The sequence below is a fragment of the Pelobates fuscus genome, chromosome 5, assembly GCF_036172605.1.
Source record: "Pelobates fuscus isolate aPelFus1 chromosome 5, aPelFus1.pri, whole genome shotgun sequence".
NCBI lineage: Eukaryota > Metazoa > Chordata > Amphibia > Anura > Pelobatidae > Pelobates > Pelobates fuscus.
Window position 1 is genome coordinate 14,402,604 of NC_086321.1, and position 25,066 is coordinate 14,427,669.

Below are 25,066 nucleotides of genomic sequence, written 5' to 3' on the forward strand. Positions count from 1 at the left end.
AGCCAAGTTCTGGATGTACCCCAAAACCCGGGGGTACACCTTTAAATCCAGCATCGCTGGATAGCCCTTATTCAGGGGGACAACATATCCAAAATTCAAGTAATTCGGATGAATGGTTCGTGAGATATGGGGTTCCAAAGATTTGACCGACCGCATGGGTAAAGTATCCGAAAACAGTTCCATGCATTTTGGCCCTGCGGTCGGTCACAAACAAGGGAATGAAAACAGGCGAATTGCCTGTGTTATAGAGCCTGGAGAGGGTTTGAATGAATTCCCTTGTTTATGGGGTTCTTTCTACCGAACGGCGGGTCATTCGGTAGTTTCCATACGAATTTCTGGAAGTATGGAGGTCTCAGCGGTGTTTGCCTAGTCAAGTGTCCGATTTTAGTTCCAGACACTCGACGGCAAAACACCGCTGTTCGGTAGTTTAAGATGGCCGCCGCCACGTGTTTGTTTCCCGAATGGCGGCCACCCAGAGGACAAAGAATACATTACACTGATTGCCAATTACCCGTTTGCAACATTGTTGCAAACTGTAATTGGAGGCACACTTATTCCTGGGTGGTCTGGTTGTTCGGTAGTTTCACTCAATATAATAAATGGAGTGATTCTACCGAACAATCAGTTGAATGCTGCATACATATCCCAGGTTAAACTTAATACACATATAATATTACAGGCAGTACACTAGAATATGTATCACAGTCTTAAAGGGACAGTAGTCCCAAAAGTCCCAATATGTCCATAGATGCTGTTAAAAGGGCCAGTAGCAGCAATATACAGTACAATATGCCCCAAATAACCCAGGGGCCATAGTCAGCAGGTAGGAGGCTAGCAAACAGGCTTCTCCAGGGCCCAGTGGCGAGGTTGGTTTCGCCACATTTCTCCCCTTTTCCAAACAGACTAACAGGGTACCTGACCTCTTGCCGGTCAGTGCCCTTGTTAGTCCAGCAGCCCACCCACAAAACAGAAACAGCAGTACAGCCCACCCACAATAAATGGTTACTACACCTGAGTAAGAGAAAAACTTGTCCAGGTCCAGGTGCCTCACCATGGCTGTGTGGGGGACTGGTAGGCTGTTTTGGTGGGTTGCTGAGTGGGCAGAGCCCAGCGGTACTCTGCCCTGGTGCCAGCACTACCCCGGGAGTAGTCTTGTTGGAGCCTTGCTGGAGACCGACTGCCTCCCCTTTAGCTGCGCAGCTCTGCTGCTGGAGACCGACGGTCTCCCCTTGAGTTACACAGCTCTGCTGCTGGAGACCGACTGTCTCCCCTTTAGTTACACAGCTCTGCTGCTGGAGACAGACTGTCTCCCCTTTGGCTAAACAGCCCTGTTGTGGGGGGGCAGGACCGACCGTCCCTACCCCCTGTGCTGGAAGTGCAGAGACCACGGTCCCATCTGCACAGGTGTGGGGCTTACAGTCTCCCCCTGGTACATTAAGCTGTCGCTGGGGAGAGGTGGTAACCAGCTCCTCTCCCATTAGAACACTCTGCCCATCGATGATCCGTCGCTGGGGAGAGGTGGTAACAATCTCCTCTCCCATGCCTACTTTCAGTCTTTGTGGAGGGAGACCGACTGTCTCTCCTCCCAATTCAGTGTCCTGCTGCTGGGGAATAGAGACTGGGCTCTCTATTCCCAAACAATCATGCTGCTGCTGGGGGGTAGGACCAACTACCTCTGCCCCCTGTAACTCAGCCTTCCGCTGGGGAGGGAGGACGCTGCTCTCCTCTCCCTGCACTTCACACTGCCTTCCCGGCATATCACTCTGCTGCTGGGGGGAAGGACCAACTACCTCTGCCCCCTGTAACTCAGCCTGCCGCTGGGGAATGGAGACTGGGCTCCCAATTCCCTGTGATTCACACTGCCGCTGGGGAATGGAGACTGGGCTCCCAATTCCCAACAAATCACACTGCCGCTGGGGAGGGAGGATGGCCCCTTCAGCTCCCTGTAACTTGGGCGCAGAGACCACGGTCCCATCTGCGCTGGTGAGGGGTTTTCTGTCTCCCCTTGGTGGGTTAGGTTGTCGGTGGGGAGAGGGGGTATCAGGCGCCTCTCCCTGCACTGTAGACTGCCGCTGGGGATCAGGGCTGACCCTCTGTACTCCCTGTAGGCAGGGCGCAGAGACCACAGTCCCATCTGCGCTGGTGAGGGGCTTACTGTCTCCCCTTGGTGAGCTGTGCTGCCGCTGGGGAGAGGTAATAACAGGCTCCTCTCCCTGAACCGTAGACTGCCGCTGGGGATCTGGGCCAACTGCCCAGCATCCCTGTAGGGCCGGTAGAGAGATCTCGGTCCCATCTTCACCTGCCATCTGTGGGTCTCTCCAGGACCAGTCTATGAGGTCCCCAACTTCTGCAGCTGGTAGTGAAGCAGGGGGTACCTCAGCCACCTTTTCCCAGCTGTAGGCTAGCAGGTCTGGGTCTGCCACCCAGTTTTCCCGGTCTGCGTCCCTGCTCTGCGGCTGGCAGGAATTTAATAGTTCTACATAGTCCATCTCCAGCTCTCGTTCCATGGCAGCGAAACGGCGGAGGTCTTGTCCCAGTCCAATAGATCTCGGGCCCTGTATCATCTCACCTCGGTAATGAAAGATAGCCCAGTACCGTGACTCTGCTGGACTGCCGAAGTCGACATCCTCCACTAAGGCTTTCCACAACAGGCCAGGGCTCGTGTAGTTCTCCCCCTCTGGCTGGATGCCCTCTGCCCTCCACGTCTCTGGCTGGACAGTGCACCACCACAGTGCCCGGTATGAGGTGTCCAAGCTCAGTTCCCTTTCCACGAGGTACTCGAGTTGTCTTACCCGCTGCCCTCCAGGTTGGTCTCCCAGAAGCGGCATCCGCCAGGCCATTTGTTCCTCCAACCGGTATGCGACACCAGGAAGGCGCTGCTGCCGTTGATACTGGACTTCCTCCAGGGCATCGTACCATAATTCTATCCGGGCATTATCTCTCCATTCTAATTCACTCTCTTCCTCAGGTGTGTGTGTTGCCCAGGGGTCTACGAACCCCATTTTCCCAAATCTTTATGTAAACAGGGACGCTGTATGCACACCAGCGTCGCCCTCAATTGTAAATCCAAACGCACTGTGTCTCCGAGCTGCTTTACCTCGCACTAGGACGCCATCCCACCGCTTGCCACCAATGTAACGGATCACCTGGCACCCCGACTGAGTACCTCCGTTAATGGATGCTCCTAGTGCTTCCTGAGAACTCCAAGCACTCTGGCAGACACCACAATCACCGAATCCGAGAAACCTTTTAAATTCTCCCAAGCATTTGAATGCTGTAGACCATTGAATAGGAACCATACGAATAGGCTTGTACTCCTAGCAGTCAACTGGAACAGCATGCAATAAATCCTTCCCCCCAATAATGAGACGACACATCACTTTGAGGGTAAAACAGGAACTCTGGCCTGGCTCATCCAGCCTGGCTTTTATTACACTAATCCACATACAGGCCACACCCAGGGGGAGGCATAAAATAACCAATCACATACATGGTTCAGCCCACACATCCCCTCCCCTCAGATAACATTAAACTCAATTATCCGGTACACTTTTTCAGCCAAGTTCTGGATGTACCCCAAAACCCGGGGGTACACCTTTAAATCCAGCATCGCTGGATAGCCCTTATTCAGGGGGACAACATATCCAAAATTCAAGTAATTCGGATGAATGGTTCGTGAGATATGGGGTTCCAAAGATTTGACCGACCGCATGGGTAAAGTATCCGAAAACAGTTCCATGCATTTTGGCCCTGCGGTCGGTCACAAACAAGGGAATGAAAACAGGCGAATTGCCTGTGTTATAGAGCCTGGAGAGGGTTTGAATGAATTCCCTTGTTTATGGGGTTCTTTCTACCGAACGGCGGGTCATTCGGTAGTTTCCATACGAATTTCTGGAAGTATGGAGGTCTCAGCGGTGTTTGCCTAGTCAAGTGTCCGATTTTAGTTCCAGACACTCGACGGCAAAACACCGCTGTTCGGTAGTTTAAGATGGCCGCCGCCACGTGTTTGTTTCCCGAATGGCGGCCACCCAGAGGACAAAGAATACATTACACTGATTGCCAATTACCCGTTTGCAACATTGTTGCAAACTGTAATTGGAGGCACACTTATTCCTGGGTGGTCTGGTTGTTCGGTAGTTTCACTCAATATAATAAATGGAGTGATTCTACCGAACAATCAGTTGAATGCTGCATACATATCCCAGGTTAAACTTAATACACATATAATATTACAGGCAGTACACTAGAATATGTATCACAGTCTTAAAGGGACAGTAGTCCCAAAAGTCCCAATATGTCCATAGATGCTGTTAAAAGGGCCAGTAGCAGCAATATACAGTACAATATGCCCCAAATAACCCAGGGGCCATAGTCAGCAGGTAGGAGGCTAGCAAACAGGCTTCTCCAGGGCCCAGTGGCGAGGTTGGTTTCGCCACACCATGCAATGTATGTGATGTTATTGTTTGGTTGTTTAATTTCTATATTTTCAAAATCTTTAGCGATTTTCTTTAAATGTCAGTAATGTCAGGTGTATTCCCAAAACAAGAGATTGTGGAGTATTAATCATAGGATTGTATATTTTAGGGCAAACCCAGGGAGCCGGAATTGACGCTGAGCAGATTATTTTCCATCTGAGCTGTGTTGGCATAATATTTCTAATTCTCCTGTCAATTCCCCACAATTCCCTGTTCGGTGAATAAATGTCAATCTGTATACTAGCAGATGGACTAAATTGAGTTGAAATTAAATCCTCTTGCCTCTGAATAGAACACACACCGAGTTTGTTTGCATGTTTTGAAGTTTGGAGTTTGAAGAGATGGGGATTTCCAAAACTGCCAGAAGTGGCACGGTCACGCTCTCCCTTCCCGCCTGGCTCGGTGGGAATACCCCGAATGCTATTGTTACTCTTTACCAGGTGGTGCGTATGTATGAGAGTAATAGGTCTTTGTAGTAGTATAACACCTAGTAATCTATACATGACTTAATGTGTTTAGAAATCACTATGTGTAAACACCTTCATTTGTTCTTGTTCTGAATTAATTTTTCATAAACCGATCTCATACAGTCACGATATGCCACAACCCTGGCTATGACCCCAAAAGCGCCTCTGTGGCCATTTTAAACAATGGCTCTATGAGCTTTCACTTGCCCATACAGTTTGCTGACTATGATCTTAATTTTCCAAGACACTTTTTTCAGACCAAAGGACTTTTGTTACGAGTGGTATAATTTGAACTTGTAGCGCTTTGCCTCTTTTTATTCTGCCATAGACTTATCACCGCTTCCTCATTTGCATATGGTGTTAATTACATAAAAATCCTGCTTGGCTTTTTTTGATGATTTTTGTTGGTATTGAAGGCTGCAGGAGAACCTTTTTATCAGAGTATTTGAATATTTTCATCAGTACCTGTTCAAGGATCCAGGCGGGAACACCAAACTCCGTGCAACACATTTTCCATGTTCATTAAATGTTACTTGGAAGTAAAAGTCATCTCACTCAGATCACATGTAGTAAAGTCATGATTTCCTGACAAAATAATCTTGAGCCGCTCCTGTGCGCATCATATCCTTGTACAGAATGTTGGGCTGTCAGCAGGATTTTCAGGTCATTTGACTTGGAGGATACAGGTGCAGCGGCAATGCGCAGTGAAGGTGACTGCAAGTTTCATCAATCATTTTGCCTTTCTTTAAGTTGATATGTAATGGACCCCTTCAATCAGGTTCCCTGTTCCTTTGTCATTTGTTCCAAGAAGAAACAGAGCTCAGACTTCAGTTTTGTCAAGGTTATGAGAAAGATTGTTGTTTACCCAGAGGAGGGGACAGAGGGCCGTCTTCCTAGAATCCTTAAAGTGTCAGCATGATACAGACCTTGAGCACAGACTGCCCGTGTCAAAGAATTCATACCAAACATGCATTAGAGATTAAAACATTGTTTACTAACCTGAACATGTTACCTTGGTCCGAGTATTCATTTCATTGCGTGGTTTCCCAAGGGTCCCTCTGTCCAGGTTTCATTTTTCCCCCTGGCAAGCAGTGTATCAGATAAAGAAATCATACCATATAAACATAGAAATATAGAAGCCAGCTTGAGTCCCTACTCTCCCCATTTAGATATCTTGGCTTTTTTTTTTGTTTGACTTTATACACAGTCTGGTTTTTGAATTCCCATTTTTTTTTATACCTTCTAAGAGTTCAATTTTTGAGTCCAGCTTCCTTTGTTTCCCTTATTCTGTCTTAATGTTCCTCTAGGAGCTTCTTATTATTGGTGTGTCTTAGTATATAACAGAATTTCATAACAATAAAGCACCGAGTAATGTGTCTTAAAGAAACCCTTCAAGAACCATAACCACTACAGTTGTATTTAGGGTACCAGGAATGTCCGGGTGCTCTCCCAGTGTAAGTAGTATACTAATCAAATCCCTGTAAATCTATGACAATACAACCCGATCTGCCCTACGCCACTGGTAATTTCCAGATTAATTGTTCCCTTAAAGGGACACGATAGGCAAAAAACAACTTTATTTTAATGAAGCAGTTTTAATGTATAGCTCTCACTGCTAAATTCTCTGCCATTTAGGGGCATGATCTACATACCCACAGTTAAGTCACTTTGTTTACACAGCACTAGGCACGGTCTTCCAAAACACTTCCTGTAAACTGAGCTCTAATGTTTACATTTCCTTTATTGCTTATTCTGTTTAACTTAGAAATGTGTATACTCTGCTTTGTTAATAGCTTGCTAGACCTTGCAGGAGCCTCCTGTGTGTTAATAAAGTCCAATCTGCAGAGCAGCAGATAAAGACTTCTAAAGAAAGTTATCTGACTGAAAATCTATTTATTTTTATTTTTGGCTGTGTCCGTGACAGCCAGGGGAGGTGTGACTAGAACTGCATTAGCAGAAATAAAATTGATTTAATTCCTAAATGGCTGATAATTGATCAGTGAGACTGCAGGTCTAGGTGACTACTATGTCCCTTTAAGGCATACATTAACTGGGGTTTGTTTAGTTTGACTACTTACTAGCCTTGTACACAAATCCTTTTCAGCTGTGTCAAACTGTTTGAGAATAGTTTGACAACTTACCTAAGGATTGCTGGGCTCTCTGGCTGCAGCTCCTCTGAGCTAGGCCCTGCTATGTAGGAGTGGTTCAAGGTTTCCCAGCAGAACATTGCCTCCGCCGTCCTATCATCCTGCAGGTAAATGATGCACACGTCCCCTGATCTACAAGAAAACGTGATTCATTCGATCAGGTAACCTTCCTTTGCTCCATGGTACAGTTCTGACACTCGTGAACCATTTGAAGGGGCCTTTGGTGGTAGACAGGAGTCATCATGGGCACTTAGACTTAATACGGTCAGTCCTACTACAGATCTGTTGGAATCTTCAATTTTGTGTAGAATTCTTTGGAACTAGACCAACTTTAACCCTTTAAGGATCCTTGACATGCAAGAATGGACACGGCAACAAAACATTTAAATCTAATCCAGATTCTTAAAACGTGGAAACAAAAATGAATGAAACTTTAAAAGTACCTACACCGTTTCTGCGTTAATTTTACTAATATGCTTTCTAACTCAATTTGTTTTTGTTAACGCAGATTGGGAAAACAATTCAGTGTTTTAGATCATTTTTACTAATGGCGTACAACTACAAGTAAAATGTTTGATTTCATCTGCTCTTGGTTTGCTGTTGTGACCTTTTATCTGACTGCAGTAGGTTTTCTTTTGTGTTTGTTTTTTTATTTTATCCGTTACAAGTTATAATTCATTTCTTTCCATTCTAGAAAGTTTCTGAATTTTCTTCTTAATAACCTTAAAAAAGCGGACATGCAATGTCATAAAATAACTATTAGTGACTAGTTTGTATCCTATAAATCTAACTCGAGTTGATAATATGCTCCATTACCAGCTAACTGCTCAGAGTATTTTTCATTTTACACTCTTCACTTACTTTTTAGTGAAGTGTTAAAAAATATGAAGCTTTTCCCCTCTTTAAAATTGCACGCTGTCTGTCTGTTATTAGGAGGCTAAACGCTCTTATAAATGTTTCAGTAACAGCTAAGTAGACAGTTATGTGCCCTCTCATTCTACGCTTATTTGCTTACAGTAATAAACTGATAAAATATGTACGCTTTGCCGCTGTGTGTGTATGTACAGGAATCTGGCATCACATAGATTTCCTTTAAAAATAACGTTACGTCTGTTGAATTGATGGTTTATTTTTTGCAAAGCAGCCAAAGGTGCAATTTATCATTTACAAATACCCAGAGGAAGCTTTGTGCTGGCATATTGCAAAAATGTCTCTCATTTGATTACATTTTCTGTGCAGCTAAATGTGTGTGTGAAGATTCAGTCTAGGCATCCTAACCAGTACATGCGGAATTTTTTGACTGAACTGGGGGTCCCCTAGGCCCATTCTCCCTAAATTGCTTATGCATAAGCTCCACTTGTATATAGATCCAGATTTAACGGCATGTTAAGTAAGTTTAATGTATTTATTACCTTAACCACAAGGCATAAAACATATATTAAACAAAATTGAGAAATAAAGTAAACAGATTGCAGGTCAGGAGCCCTAATACATGGCAAGGGCTCGTGAGCTGTACCACTGTCCCAACTTATAGGGAGCTCCGATAAGGCCGTTAACCCTCCAAAATATGCAGGAAAAAGGAGAAAGTGATGTATAGAATCCCACAAGGGGAAACTAACATCGGGAGAGCTCCACAGGTATGAGAATTGAGGAAGGGGGGCCCTACCTTTAATTAATCCAAGGATGTAAAGGGATATGCAAACAAAAAGTATAACTTGGAAAAAAGGGAGATCTACTAAACGGTGCCCTGGGGATCCATTAACTGGAGTACTAAATAGCATCTAAGGTCCAGTTCTCCTAAAGTCCGACTGATGGGAAAGGACCAGGTAATCTCGTCTAAACGCAGATGAAAAGCCTCAAAGAAAAAAAAAATCTCTTAATTCACCCTAAGAGTTACCTCAACACCATGGTCTGACCACTAGTGTGTACGCTCCTGACGACGGCGTTTTAAACAGGCCGAAACGCGTGGCGAACGTTTTCTTTTTCGTTAATCACTGCACTTGGTAGCACTTTTTTTTATTTTTGTTATGGTTAACTATGGTTATTGATTTTTAGGTGTTTGTTTTTATTTATTTATAAATGTAGTAAGGAGAGTTGGTTCAAGTAGGCACTAGTGGTCAGACAAGTGTCTACCCCTTAGATTGATTAAAGGTAGGGCTCCCCTTCCTCAGTTCTTATACCAGTGGAGCTCTACTGATGTTGGTTTCCCCTTGTGGGATTCTATAAATCACTTTCTCCTAAAATAAAAATATTCTATAGGAACGGCAATATTTACACTGTAGGGTATAAATGCCTCCAGTGGCTGTTACTCAGACAGGCGCTAGAGGTGCTTCAGGTGAAATAGCGGAGTTCAACTTTCAATCAGATGGCCTCATAAAAACCATTTGAGTGGCGCAGTAGCATGCCCAGTAGCCTCCCAATACTTTCCTATGAGAATGCATGGAATAGGCTGATATCTTTAAGATTAATGATCTCAGCCAAGGAGACCGGGGTCACCTAAATGGTGACTAAGACAATACAATGGTAGGAATGCACATTTGTGTCTTGCCTGTCTTACTCAATGCATCAAATTCCATGTTGCTATGCAAAGGTTTATAATAGTGCTGTACCAACAGAGTCATCACATCCAATACCCCGTGTTAGCAAGAGGGTTAAATGAGGGGTGTTTCAATAAAAAAATAAAAAATAGTTACTCTATTCTGGGCTCCTGGGGATTTAACTTGTGTATGCAGTGAAATTAACATTAATGCAATTTTTATTGTAGTTTAAACTTTTAATTTCAGTGTTCTGTTTGTGTGTCTCTGGTATAGGTTTCTATGCCCTCGTTCGTCCCTACAAAAACATACGAACTCCTCCACCGCATGAGCGGCAAAGGATTAGCTGCCCATTACCACTTCCCAAGGCAGCCCTGCATTTTCGGAAACCAAATGGTGTCAGTGCAAGTTACGTTCACCAATACCAGTGATAAGAAAATTGAGGCTATTCATATAGAAGAGAAAAAAATACCAGCCGGCTTGAAAATCCACACGTTTAACCCAATAGGTGAGTAAAATTGATCCGCAACACTAAAGGGGTTACTATAGGAACAGGCTGTTGCTATTATTATACATACAGATTTAACTTTTAATAGTATATGATGGGACGTTTCTTTCCGTGCGGGTATATATTACACAAGTGTGAGTTCTGGCAATTCAAAGTGAATTTCAAATATTAGGTCTAAATTGGCAAACTGAAAAACATCGGTCACTTGGAGAACGCTTTCTTAGTTTGGAAAATGTGAACTCACAAACATTTACAATTTTGTTAATATCCCTGATGGACTCGATCTTCTCAAGATTTAAAGCACAGACAACTCATTGCTAGCGTTTGATTTGTGAAATTTGGACACTGCTATGATGTGCGTATATCATATAGTATTTGAAAATTTAAATGAATTATAGGGGGGGAAAATTCCGTCTTGGTTCTACCTGGGAGATTGTGCGTGTTTGAGTGTTCCTGCGTTGAAAAATATATATTTTTTTCTTCCCCCCGTCTGTCTAGTTGTCATCAAACACTTCAGAAAGTAATTGCACATAAGTCTTCTTTTTTTAGGCCATCGCCTCCACACACACATAATAGCACTTGTACAGTATAAGAATTGCTTTCTTGTACAAATGCTGTGTTAAAGTTCCATGGCAGGGAGTTTGGCAGGTCTTTATGATAATCCTAGCACATCACTGGTAAAATTGTAATTTATCTTAAAACAAATCACCAGTCGGCAATGTCCATAGCTTATTCCAGCAATACCTGTTTGGGTTTCATTTCATCTCTGTCTCTCCGAACAAACACAGGTCTCCAGTGTGGCAGGGCTTCCTGTCCGTTAACGTGTTACGCAGGGCAGCTTTATTGCATGTGCATGCCAGCCGAGGTGCCCTATTTGATTTGCTTTTATCGTTACAAATTTATTTTGGGAAAACATTTTATTTTGCAGATTCTCTGGAGCCAGAGGGATCCATTACTGTCTCAATGGGTATTGACTTCTGTGATTCGACGCAGACTGCCAGCTTCCAGTTGTGGTGAGTTGCATTGCTGTAAATAAAGAGGCAAGTTGCAATGTAAATGATAGAATGTTACCCCAGTGCACATTAAGTCTGATCATTCTATATACGGGCATACCCCACTTTTAAGTACACAATGGGACCAGAGCATGTATGTAAAACGAAAATGTACTTAAAGTGAAGCAATACCTTTTTTCACTTCCCAATGCATGTACGGCATTGCAATAGTCATTTACAGGCATAACTGATTCCAGTGATTTTATTTCCCAGTGATTTATTTAGTGATTTCCAGTGGGCTTTTATTCAGTTAAAATAAAACAGTAAACAAAAAAAAAAATCTCATTCCAGATTGTACCATTTATCTTTAATGTTTTACAGAAGAGTCGCGGGAGTGTCTGTACTCGCAAGGCACTGTTAAGTACTCGCAAGTGTATGTCAAGTGAGTGTATGTAAAGCGGGGTATGTCTGTAGTGAATGCCTGTGAGTTCATGAGTGTGTGAATGGCTACCTTTTGTACCAGAGAAAAAAACGATCGTCTCTGGGGACAGAGTTGCACATCTCCACCCTGCAGACACAATTCCATTTAAAGTGACAGTAAAGGGAAAATAAATAACTCTGGTATTGGTGAACCATGATTTGCTTCACTAGAGCAGAATATTGCCTACTGAGTATTGTGATGATACGGCCCTGGCGGCTCCGGCCCTGAAGGTGGACCAGTTCAGACCATCTTATTTTAAGCTTACAATAGACAGGATTTGACACTGACTCAGTCCCACCTCCCAATGTGCTGGCGAAATATCTTACAACGGCTTGTTGGGTACATTCCTAATCCCATCAGACAGCCTGGCAGCTAAATTACATGCACTATTATTATTAATATTATTAGTATTTATATTGGTGCACAGATCCTGATCCTGCAGGGTCAGCAATGTAAACACTGCCTTTTCTGAGAAAGTGCAGTGTTAACTTTGACAGCTGTTACCACCTTTAGCGGCAGTTACTCAAACACTCACTGCAAACTTTGTAGGACTCACATTCTCTTCACACTCTTCATGAAGGCGCCAATTGATCCCCATGAATATGCATTGAGTCAATTCATCTCTAAGAGGAGATGCTGATTGGTGCAATGCTGTGATGGCCACTAGCCTCCCATTATGATCTCAGCGAGGAGAGGAGTGGCGGCCAGGGGACTGAATGTAAATAAATCTGCATATTTTATGACTTCTGGAGGGTGGGGGGGGTTAAATCTAAATAGCTAATATAACATGTTTGATTTCTTAATATTCGTGTTTGTTTATGTAGTTCTTAGCTGCTTGTTGTAGCTTCAAGACAGTAAATACTGATTTTTTTAAAACTACATTTTAAAGGGCATTAAGCACTTATAACGAGGGGGCAACTGACTGCCTCATGTCCTTGTGTCTTCATTGCTTATCTGACTTTTCGTGACAACTGACCTGCACACATGCCTTAGCAGAAGAATATTGACTAATGATTCCAATGTAACACATACTTGCTATATTGAAATTCTCATGTCCCTGTTTGTGTATTAAAGGGATTCTATCGTGTAAGGAATATAAAGTTGTATTCTTTCACTAAAGTGCCCTCTAGTCCCCCTTTACTGGCATATAAAGAGGGACCCTTTATTTATTCACCCGGTTCCAGCGCCAATCTCCCTTGGCGCTGGGTTGGCGCTCTACCTTATCTGACGAAGGATCTAGTGCTCGGCAAATGCATTATGCCCTACCCATAGAAAAGAATTGCTTTAATGCTTTCCCATGGGGCTTTCTCTGATGCTGGATGTCCTCATGCAGAGCTGAGGACATCCAGTGTCAGGCGACCTGGGGTCCGGTAAACTCCCGGAAGGACCTCTAGTGGCTGTCTCATAGACAGCTACTAGATGCTGCCTTAGTGCTGCAATGTAAAAAAATTTTACATTGGAGGATCAAGGGGGACAGGGACACTGCACCCAGACCTCTTCAATGAGATGAAGTGGTCTGAGTGCCTATAGTGTCCTTTTAAGTAACCTTAAATTATGTTGGAATTTTAAACAATTCCAAAGGATGTAATTATTTCATTAATTTAATGCAATTAAACATTATGTCTACAGGGCTTCTTAATAGATCACTCTGTAACAAGCGTTCTAAATAGTGTCATTTTTGGTGTATTGACACAATAGTACTTTTCCTGTGTTGGAAGAAGCGGATGCTTGGCATGATATACACGCTGTGGAACGTACAGCATTGATTTTATGACGATCATCACCTTTATGTTTAGGGAGGCTTGCTATATTAGATATTCCAGCTTCTTCAGTAATTGTTTATTATTTTCCTATTAGACAAACAAGACAGATCAATATTGCTGAACATTCATCCATAACCAACTCGCTATAAATAGATTTGCTTAAACATTGGCTATGTATTCATTTTAATGATCTGTGGCAATGTTATCTCAATGACAAAGACAGAACTAAAAATAACCCTTTTTGTATTTATCAGATACAATATGCGGATCTATTGTGTGTTTTCTGTCTCATAATTCTATTTTAGGATTGGTTTAAAGTATTTCTCAAATCAGAGGATCCGGTCTACACATACTCTTTCCAGTTGTTGTTATTTAGTAAATTACACAATACAGTGAGAAATAAACCCACTGGTTGTATGAACAAATATCTGAGGTTTTCATTTCTGCTTGTGAGGATCATTCTTGCCTGTTCATCGGGTCTGAGGCAGAGTGTGATAGCATAGGATATCATAGATCACTTATAGCATAGATCTCAGGCACTCATCTGTTGGACTATTCTGGTACGTGATTGGAGCAATGGATACAAAAGATGTTGAAAGGACGGATTGTTTCATAGTGATTATTATGGGGAAACCAAAGCCTGATAGATGGAGATCATCACTGTGTAGAATGGAAAATATATGAGAAAGTTGTCTCCCCTCATGGTCTCCCAACCCAGTATAAAGGCTTGCCAATGGTCCAGATTGTGCCAGTGTCTGTCCCTGAGATGCCTAAATCCAGGACTGGCTAGAGAACTGCCATTCTAAATGTCGATCTTGTTATTAAAAACTAAGGCAATAGCTCTTTCCCTTCTTTCCTTGTTTTTCTTTATTTTTCCTTATTGTGTAAGCATGCAATGTTTCCAAGAAATGTGGAACATTGGCAGAAAATATTATTTTAAATATTCCCAGAAATACCGTGGTTTTCAAGTATTACAAATTTTCATTTAAATCTACTGAATAATGTTACTGTTCCGATACCGTTGCACATTCTCCTTGTCTGCTAATACTTCTGCCTAACGGAGTGTAGTAATCCCATCCAATTCTGGGTAATGCTGGTTATCCGTGGGAAGAATGATTGTCTTCGTATTTTGAGCCATTATTAATGATGGCATGACACTTGTAATGTTCAAGTAAATGTGTTTTTGAGTGACAAAAACTTTATTTTTTAATAATTTTTATCTACCGGTATTTTAGTTAAATATATAAGTTGCATTTCTGGTGAAGAGACAATTTGAAACGAGATGCATTGATCATGCGAATACTACATATAACTAGCAGTTTGCAGGGCCAAATAAATTTATGACCAGTTCCTAAAACAGAAAAAAGTGGCCACAGTTTGTGTTTTATTAGTGGGATAATAATGTTTCTGTGATGTCCCTCTATTTGGTTCTAAAGGACTTTTTGTACAGGGATGGATAAACTCACATGGGGATCAAAGATAGATTTAAGGGAAGTTTCATTCACCCTGTTGCATTTTGCGGGTTTAGTCTACTGAGTATAAATAAAAATTGTGTTCTCACCCATTAGTTGCCCCTCTTGAAATCTCCCTTCACCTCTGACATAAATGATAGCCATAGGTGGCTCACAGTTAATAGCTAGACTCTGTGAAAAGAAAAGAGAATTGCAGAGTGTTTTACAAACCTGCGGATTATAATTTACCACAATTTCTATTTTATTATAAAGTTTTGATTGTGTAGGACTTTCATTAAGTATAGTTTAGAGACCGGATTTTTAAATCTGATTTTTAGTATGAAATTCACACAGCTCCTTACTGACTGTGTCATTCTGAGGGTGTTACTATAGCTTGTTTCCTCATTTCCATGTTGTAGGGGACTAGCTGATGGAACGTTTGATGTCCTGGACGTTCCATAGAGATACATTGCGTGGAGGTATCTTATGGTTTTGCTGGTGGTTACTGGCTGACCGGCTGTATTCTCAGTTAATTGTATATTGTAGTTCCCAGCTAGTTTGTGACTATCGACATATTTATTCTAATGTCTAGGAGACATCTGCCCAGTACGAGTGTTTGCCCTTTTTTGTCATTAACAGGAATTTGTAATAATAACAGCTCTTGCAACACCATGCTTCTCCTTAACCATCTTATTTTAAGCTTACAATAGACAGGATTTGACAATGACTCAGTCCCACCTCCCAATGTGCTGGCGAAATATCTTACAACGGCTTGCTGGGTACATTCCTAATCCCATCAGACAGCCTGGCAGCTAAATTACATGCACTATTATTATTAATATTATTAGTATTTATATTGGTGCACAGACCCTGATCCTGCAGGGTCAGTAATGTAAACACTGCCTTTTCTGAGAAAGTGCAGTGTTTACTTTGACACCTTTATTACTCAAACACTCACTGCAAACTTTGTAAGACTCACATTCTCTTCACACCCTTCATGAAGGCGCCAATTGATCTCCATGAATATTCATGAGAGTCAATAGATGCTGATTGGTGCTGACTAGCCTCCCGTTATGATCTCAGCGAGGAGAGGAGTGGCGGCCAGGGGACTAAATGTAAATAAATCTGCATCAGGCTGATGGATAAGCTTCCTGCCATTGTTCACAACTCCATGTCCGCTTATAACAAAGTCTGGTCCCCGTGGGACCCCTATACTGTATTACAGATTGTACTGTGTTGAGGTGGTTCGCCAGTATCGTGGTAGGTTTTTTTCCTTTATTCCTTTCTTACTACAGTGAGCGTTTTTGGGGTCATTGGGTCAGGCTATTTACATGGATTTTGCCTATATAGTTGAACAAGGGGAGTCCAATATAGCTGGTTGTCCTTTATTGTAATCATGCTGGAAAAGAAAAGGGCCTTCTTCAAACTGTTCCTACAAAGTTGGAAGCATAGCATTGTCCAAAATGTCTTGGTATGCTGAAGCATTAAAGGGACACTCCAGGCACCCAGACCACTTCTGCCCATTGGAGTGGTCTGGGTGACAACTCCCACTACTCCTAACCCTGCAAGTGTAATTATTGCAGTTTTTTTCTACTAGACAGCCACTAGAGGTCACTTCCTCCTTCATAGCACGCTGTGCGAGGACCTCCAGCGTCGCTCATTTCCCCATAGGAAAGCATTGAAAATCGTTTTCAATGCTTGACTATGGGGAGACCTAATGCGCATGTGCGGCATTGCCGCGCATGCGCATTAGGTCTCCTCGGCCGGTGTGCGGGATCAGTCTCGCCCACCGGCCGACGCAATGCGGAGGAGGAGACAGCGGCGAGGGACATCGCCGCTGCCTGAGGTAAGTGACTGAAGGGGTTTTTACCCCTTCAGTAACTGGGGATTGGTGGGTGGGAGGGAGAGGGACCCTCCAGTGCCAGGAAAACTGATTGTTTTCCTGGCACTGGAGATTCCCTTTAAGATCTCCCTTCACTGGCAGTAAGGACCTAGCCCAACTGTGAGGGGATCTCATCTAGGCCCAAAATTTAGGAGGCCTAAAATCTCCACATGGCATATACAAGCACATGTATCTGTTAGTTAATTACACAGTCCGGAAACTGTCATCAATGTGCTGAGCATGTGCCAGAACTGAAACCACATTCCATTCTCTCCTAAGTTCCATACTGCCTGTCCATATAAGGTAGTCATGTGTATCCGGTTTGCTGATTGGGGTAAGGGATGTATAGTCTATAAAAAGCCTGTACTTCATGTGATCAGGGCTCAGACATTTTTCAGTTCAGCTGAGTCCGGTTGGTAAAATAAATCTTTGCTTACGGAAATGACCTGTGTCCGGACTGAAAACCCCTGAAAAGAATCCCCATCCCTCCTCCACTAAACTTTATAGTTGGCACAATGCAGTCAGGCAGGCTCTTCTGGCATCCGCCGAACCCAGATTCACCCATCAGACTGACAACCAGAGAAACGTGATTCATCACGCCACAGAATACATTTCCACTGCTCCAGAGTGCAGTGGCTGCATGCTTTACACCCCTGATCCAACGCTTGGCATTGTACTTGATGATGTGAGACTTGCATGGAGCTGCTCAGCCTTGGAAATTCATTTCATGAAGCTGCCACCATAGTTTTTGTGCTGATATTAATACCAGTCGCAGTTTGAAACTCTTCAGCAATGGATTCAGCAGAGCGTTGGCGACTCAGCCCCCGGTGACCCTGCTCTGTGACTTTATGTGGTCTTACACTTCATGGCTGAGTTGCAGCTGTTCCTAGACACTTCCACTTTCCAATAATTCCATTTACAGTTGACTATGGAATATCTAGGAGGAATTACATTTCACAAACTCCGTTATTGCAGAGGTGGCATCCTATCACAGTACCACTCATGAATACACCGAGCTCTTCAGATCGATCCATTTTTTCCAGAAATGTTTGTGTCTGATTGAAACACCTGATTTCAATAATTAAGAGGTGTGTCCCAACACTTGTGTCCATATAGTGTAAACCACCACTCTCCATGCCACCAACTTCTCATGGATAGTGACAGCATAGCAAGTATACTGGTCATGCGGGCATGTACATGGATAGTAGCCAGCCTTGCAAGCAAGTACAGAGCTATGCTAAATAAATACCAGTAATAACAATAATAATATGGTAAAACACGCCAAATGAAACATTTCCTGGTTTTAGAAAAATAAACGGCAAACCACATTGTTTAATGTGCACAATTTGTTCCAAACTTCCACGCTGCTCACTTTGTTATGCAGGGACCTAAAATCAGTATAGATGGAGGGTTATCAATGAAACCCTTCTGATTTCAAAAAACAAATTGGATTTTAATAGGTCTGAATGTACAGCCACTAAAGACTCCATCCTGTTCACATAATTCTGAAGAAAGGGAAATTCTCTGACGACGCAAGGTGCTGTGTTAATAGTGTTTATAAAGTTCTGTTCCCATTACTCCAATTACCCCTCGTAGTGTGGGGGTGAGGGACAGTAAGACATACAGTGTTAATGCATGAAAGCATCACTTACTATGCAAAATACAGAGCGGATGATTGGCATCTGAATTCAATTGATCAGCAAATTACCACTATCTCTCATCCCCCACAAGTCCTGCATAAAGCTATTGATTTCAACGCTGACTATCGGTTTCCATTTTCTGATTTTGGGCAGGCCAATTAAGAAAGTGAGTAATTGTGATTACATTGCCTCAAGATCAATTACATTTGATGCAAGACAAAGTGCTTCTGCTGGAACAACGTAAAGACAATAATTATGACGATGGATGCTTTCATGTTGTGTGGGTCTTGAAGAAAAACTTAAATAAATGGCTTTTTGCCAAACGCAAAACTGTAAACCGTCAGAAGAAGAGAATAGACCCGCGCTGACAAGAAAAAGTTTTCCTACAAGCACAGAAACATTTGTCGGAAGAACACTCTAGTAAGCCAGATGCAGGATACGGGCAATTGTCTTTCAAAAACTTTAAGTGCGTTCTTGTCCATCAAACGCGAGATGCAGACATTCATCTTTCATATACTGGAAGCGCATGTTTACCCATCAGACGTATGAAGGAGGTGCTCCTCCTTCGAACACTGGAAGCGTGTGCTTGTCTAAGAGACATGGGACGAGAAAGCTCCCCTTTTAAACAAACGTTTCTTCCAAAATTACAGCAGTCCTAAAACTATGCAGTTAGACACCTTGTGTAGAGCAACACTTACAAAGTGTTATTACAAATTCCTGTTAATGACAAAAATAAGCAAACACTCATAAACATATTTAGTCTGGGAAAGCCTGCACATTTTTTAAATAAAAAAAGGCAGCCTAACCTTGTGGTCCTAGCAGCCAGTGAGTGCAAAGGAATGGAGGTGCACATTACAAGATCTATGTAATCATACATATACTAAATATAAAATCGCCGAGCTAACTGTTTAAACACTCGCCGCTTATCATTGTATTAGAGATCTATCCTGTGTGTATAGATTGGAATTAATTTGTAAGATTTTATATAAAATTCTGATAAATATCAGATAAATCTACATTAACACAATTCACAGGTCTGCCCATGCCAAAACCATATTAATCGTTTGCAGAGAAGTGCTTTGTATGTATGCAGTATTGTATTCTTTGTCCTTTTTTTGTCCAACGTGCTTTGGTTAATTAAACCACACAGCCTACTACAGCAAATTCGTCCTCATCCATTCTGTTATTGAACTTGAAATTTTCGAAAGTTAAGCAAATCAATAACATATTGTAAATATTCTTTTAAATATCATGGATATTAATCAATTGATTTTCTATTACCAGTGATTGTCTTCTATTTATTAAATTCAGACCCAAGGGACAGTCAGAACTCGATATTGGACAATACTCTATCCTATGCACATTCAGTTGGGCCTCTTTCAGAAATTAATCTTTCAAATCCAGTACAGGTATATTTTTTACATTCATAGTGTGCAGGAGATGTCCTTAGTTTTGTTGAATCTACACCGAGTCTCACAATCGAAGTAAAACCCCTTTACGTTTAATTATACCATGCTCCCTTGCAAAGGGTTTTTATTAATATAGTCAGCTTAAAACAGGTTTTTTTGGGGGGGTGGGATTTTCTCACACATTCTCATTGCTATAAATTTTAGATAAAGTAATATATGAAAGAGGTATTGGCTATGTTTAAATGTGAGACATAGGAGGCAATTCTCGCACGTCGCAACGTAGAGCAATAAGGCTGAAATGAGAAATGTCTAGAGTTATGGAGGTATGCTGAAAGATATGGTTGTGAGTTATGAAGGTATGACTGGAAGGAGACACGGTGTGAGTTATGAAGGTATGAATGGAAGACACGGTGAGAGTTATGGAGCTATGACTGGGAGGAGACACGTGAGAATTATTGAGGTGTGGCTGGAGGGAGACACGGTGAGAGTTATTGAGGTGTGGCTGGAAGGAGACACGGTGAGAGTTATTGAGGAGTGGCTGAAAGGAGACTCGGTGAGAGTTATGGAGGTATGACTGAAAGGAGAGGACACACGGTGAGAGTTATTGAGGTGTGGCTGGAAGGAGACACTGTGACCGTTATGGAGTGTTATTGAGGTGTGGCTGGAAGGAGACTTGGTGAAGGTTCTTGAGGTATGGCTGAAAGGAGACATGGTGAGAGTTAGGGAGGTATGGCTGAAAGGAGACATGGTGAGAGTTAGGGAGGTGTGGCTGAAAGGAGACATGGTGAGAGTTAGGGAGGCATGGCTGAAAGGAGACATGGTGAGAGTTAGGGAGGTATGGCTGGAAGGAGACATGGTGAGAGTTAGGGAGGTATGGCTGGAACGAGACATGGTGAGAGTTAGGGAGGTATGGCTGGAACGAGACATGGTGAGAGTTAGGGAGGTATGGCTGGAAGGAGACATAGTGAGAGTTAGGGAGGTATGGCTGAAAGGAGACCTAGTGAGAGTTAGGGAGGTATGGCTGGAAGGAGCCATGGTGAGAGTTAGGGAGGTATGGCTGGAAGGAGACATAGTGAGAGTTAGGGAGGTATGGCTGAAAGGAGACATAGTGAGAGTTAGGGAGGTATGGCTGAAAGGAGACCTAGTGAGGGTTAGGGAGGTATGGCTGAAAGGAGACCTAGTGAGAGTTAGGGAGGTATGGCTGAAAGGAGACCTAGTGAGAGTTAGGGAGGTATGGCTGAAAGGAGACATAGTGAGAGTTAGGGAGGTATGGCTGGAAGGAGACATAGTGAGAGTTAGGGAGGTATGGCTGGAAGGAGACATAGTGAGAGTTAGGGAGGTATGGCTGAAAGGAGACATAGTGAGAGTTAGGGAGGTATGGCTGAAAGGAGACCTAGTGAGAGTTAGGGAGGTATGGCTGAAAGGAGACCTAGTGAGAGTTAGGGAGGTATGGCTGAAAGGAGACCTAGTGAGAGTTAGGGAGGTATGGCTGAAAGGAGACCTAGTGAGAGTTAGGGAGGTATGGCTGGAAGGAGACATAGTGAGAGTTAGGGAGGTATGGCTGAAAGGAGACCTAGTGAGAGTTAGGGAGGTATGGCTGAAAGGAGACCTAGTGAGAGTTAGGGAGGTATGGCTGGAAGGAGACATGGTGAGCGTTAAAGAGATATAGCTGAAAATAGTTATGATAGTTATGACTGGAAGGAAATAATCTGTACATTATCTTAAAATAAAATTTAACCTTGACTTTGTCATGCAACAAAATAAGCCATAGAAGTGCAAGAGGTCTGGAAGATACCATGATTGGTATGTTTGTTTTCCAGTCCTGTTAAATATTACCCATGTAGATTGGACTGGAGCCAGTGACATGGACACATGACTTTCAGGGAAATGACTCCTAGGCCATTTTTCTATATTTTTCTTGTCTCTCTTTTCCACACTCCCAACCTTGGGGTGCCATGAGCTTATATAGATATATGCTGATCAGCCACAACATTAAAAACCGCCTGCCTAATATTATGTAGGTCCCCCTCTTACTGCTAAAATAGCTCTAATGCTTTAAGGCATGGACTCAACAAGTCCTCTGAATGTGTCCTGTGGTGTCTGGCACCAAGACATTATAAGCAGATCCTGCAAGTTGCAAGGTGGAGCCTCAATTGATCAGATTTGTTATTCCAACACATCCCACCGATGCTTAATCGGATCGAGATCTGAAGATTTTGGAGGACATGGCAACACCTTGAACCATTTGTAATGTTCTTCAATCCATTCATGTACAATATTTGTGGCAGGGTACATAATTCTGAAAGAGGCTATTGCCATGAAGGGGTGTACGCATTTTTTTCCTTTCATTGGATCACCCACTTGGTTATAAAGGATGAGGATTAAAGTCTTGGATTGTAGCACTGGTGTATATTCAACTGTACTTATATTTACAACTACAAAACTATTTTTACTGGTTTTTCGGCTTTAAGGTACTAACCACAGCACCCCACAAGACTTGCTGTTTTAGAGAAGCTCTGGCCGAGTCGTCCAGCCATCACTAATTGACCCTTGTTAAAGTCACTCAGATCATTTCACTTGCCCAATTTTCCTGCTAAATTGCCAAATTCAAGAACAGACTGTTCACTTGCTGCCTAATATATCTCATCCCTTTACAGCTGCCATTGTAGCGATCTAATCAATGTTATTCACTTCACCGGTGAGTGGTTTTAATGTTGTGGCTGAATAGTAAGATCTATAATACAGAAAGTAACAAACCGCTTATCCCTATCTGAACCAGTCAGTGTAGTTTAGTAGACCTATCACCTGCGAGCCATTGGTAAGTGAGAATTCAGCCCTGGCAAGTAGCCCTGTTCTGTCTAGTAGTGTAGGACTCACACCTTTGGTGTCTGCTATAACCGTGTCACGATGAATTGAGAAGTTTGTTGTTGCTATCTATGCATAGTGTCATTTGATGTTTACTGAGATACTTTTATTGTACAGGCAGCCTAGTAATAATCTGTAATAATGTGTTTTCAGCACCAAAGAAGACCAGTTTAGTGTTGGCATTCAGCCCCCATCCGGAGAACTGCTCCTTCCTGTCACTATGTCAGAAACAGATTTTAAGAAAGAACAAGGTAAGAAACACCGCATTTTAGACTAATCTTTACGTTTTTTTTGTTCATGTTTTGTGATCTGCTTTCTGACTCGACACACAATAAAATTTAAATTAACAAATCTAATTTGAAATGTATTTATTTAATCACTCAGATCAGGGGTTCCCACCCCAGTCATCAAGTACCCCCTAACAGTACAGGATTTAGGGATTACCCTGTTGTGTTTAAAGTCTTTCTTTCTAAAAACATCTTAGATCCAACTGGGTAATCCTTAAATCCTGGACTGTTAGGGAGTACTTGAGGACTGGGCTGGGAACCACTGACTCAGATAATGCATTAAAAAAATCCACAGATTAAAATATTCTCCCTTCTAAATTTCCTAAACCATTCATAGAATTTGCAGCTTTAGCTGTGTTTTTAAAGCATAAAGCAGGAAATGTTTGAGAGTCCTCACGGGATTGAACCAGCAAAGTGTGCATGCATGCATTTACCCACATCTAGCTTCTCATTCTTTAAAAACAAGTAAAAAGAATGAGAAGCACGTCAGCAAGTAAATGGAAGCGTGTGTGAATGTGCGTCATTATTTTAGAATCAAACAAGTCTTCGTGTAAAAGAATGGCTATAACCGGAGCATCATGTGGCATAAACCACTTCCTGGTCTCTCTAGCTGTTTGCACTAAGCTGTTGGTTAAGGAGATTTGAGCAGATAATGTCCATGCAAATATTTATATCTTTTTAATATGGTTTTAAGTTTGTTGTGTTTTAGGTTTTTTTTTTTGTTTTTGTTTTTTTATATATATTTATAGTGCATTGGAAAAAAACCTGTCCTCCAATATATTTTTAACAGTTTATGAACGAAAGTGGGCATCACGTATAAGATACAGAGAAGCTTAAATTTCTTAAGTTGAAAAAATATTTTTATCTGCAGTTGTATTTTCCGTTCATTTTGTTTTGGAACCTACATTATTGATGTGATTGTGAGCTCTAATTGTAATATTTCCTGAGTCCTTTCTTTATTGGGTTTGTGTGTATTACAATGGATTATAATGGGGGTCACGTTTAATGCCAATTCTATTCTAATTTAAACATTGTTGTCATTTGTTTTGATGTTCTTACCTTTTGCTGGCTATAAAGCCTGCCTGGCTCCTTTCCAGCTGTCCTACAAGCCAAGGTGAGTGTGTAACGCTACCAACAGATCATTTGACATAGTTTGCACATAGCTGGTTACATTCCATCCATTTCATTGTGGTGACATATTAAATCATGTTTGGGTTTTGTTATGGTATAATTAATTGGCCTGAAGCCCCTATGTGTTAAAGTAAAACATACCCTAAAATAAAAAATCTAGAGACGTTTAAATAGATTAAATGTTTTTAATTTAAAATGCAAATGAGCATTTTGATAAATTTTTCCACAAGTCTACATTTCTGTTACAGTAACGAGGCCCACAGAAAGTGGTACTAAGGTGCTATAGCGTGATTGCGGCATGAGAAGGTTTACAGGCGTTGAAGCTTTCACGCTTTCCAAGCTATTTGATCATTGTAAAATAGTGCCGGCAGGTTTATGTGTGTCCTGAATTTGTCATTATGACCCCTGACAGGAATCTGTTCTCCTGCTTCAAGCTATGTGTTTTGTTCCAGTCATCCTCTTTCTGCAGAAAATGTCACTTTCGAATGGATACTGTAAGCACCATAACCACTTACAGCTATTTGTTCATGGGTTTGTTCTGTTGCTGAGATAATAGCAATGTTTCTGCTAATTCCTCTCCTGCCCTCGCTGCCTGTCTAAGGTTTGACAGCTTTCTATAGAGAAACTTCCAAATTATCAGAGCAAAACAAAACTGATGGATTCCTAGCACCATAACCATGCCTCCTAGCACCATAACCACTAAAATAAGCAATAGTGTTTGTGGTGCTTTGTGCCCACAATGTCCTTCATTTGACATATTTGTTAGTTTCACCTCAGGCTATCAAAAGGTCATTGTACTAATTACATTTTCTGCATCCTAAAACCTTCTGTACAGGATAAATGCAAATCGCTGTAACTATACAGGCATTATACAAAATGGTAGTAATCCAGGAATACGATTGGGGTATTATTGAAAAATCTCTTCAATCACATTCTTTACTTCCGTTGGATTAAATGGCGAATGGGAAAGATTGAAGGCCAATAATTAACAAAACACAGCAGCCGATAAAATTGGAGAAAAATAAATGAATGCC

General features: G+C 42.1%; 1 protein-coding gene across 3 annotated transcripts in view; it reads left to right on the forward strand.

Annotated features, from left to right (window-relative positions):
• The window catches only part of AP3B1 (adaptor related protein complex 3 subunit beta 1), a 206,838-nt gene that overhangs the window by 159,873 nt on the left and 21,899 nt on the right, over nt 1-25,066 (forward strand). For all 3 annotated transcript variants that reach the window (XM_063453597.1, XM_063453598.1, XM_063453596.1), the window contains exons 23-25: nt 9,900-10,131; nt 11,060-11,144; nt 22,768-22,865. In XM_063453597.1, coding sequence (XP_063309667.1) covers nt 9,900-10,131; nt 11,060-11,144; nt 22,768-22,865 — 415 coding nt within the window. The remainder of the gene's footprint in view (nt 1-9,899; nt 10,132-11,059; nt 11,145-22,767; nt 22,866-25,066) is intronic.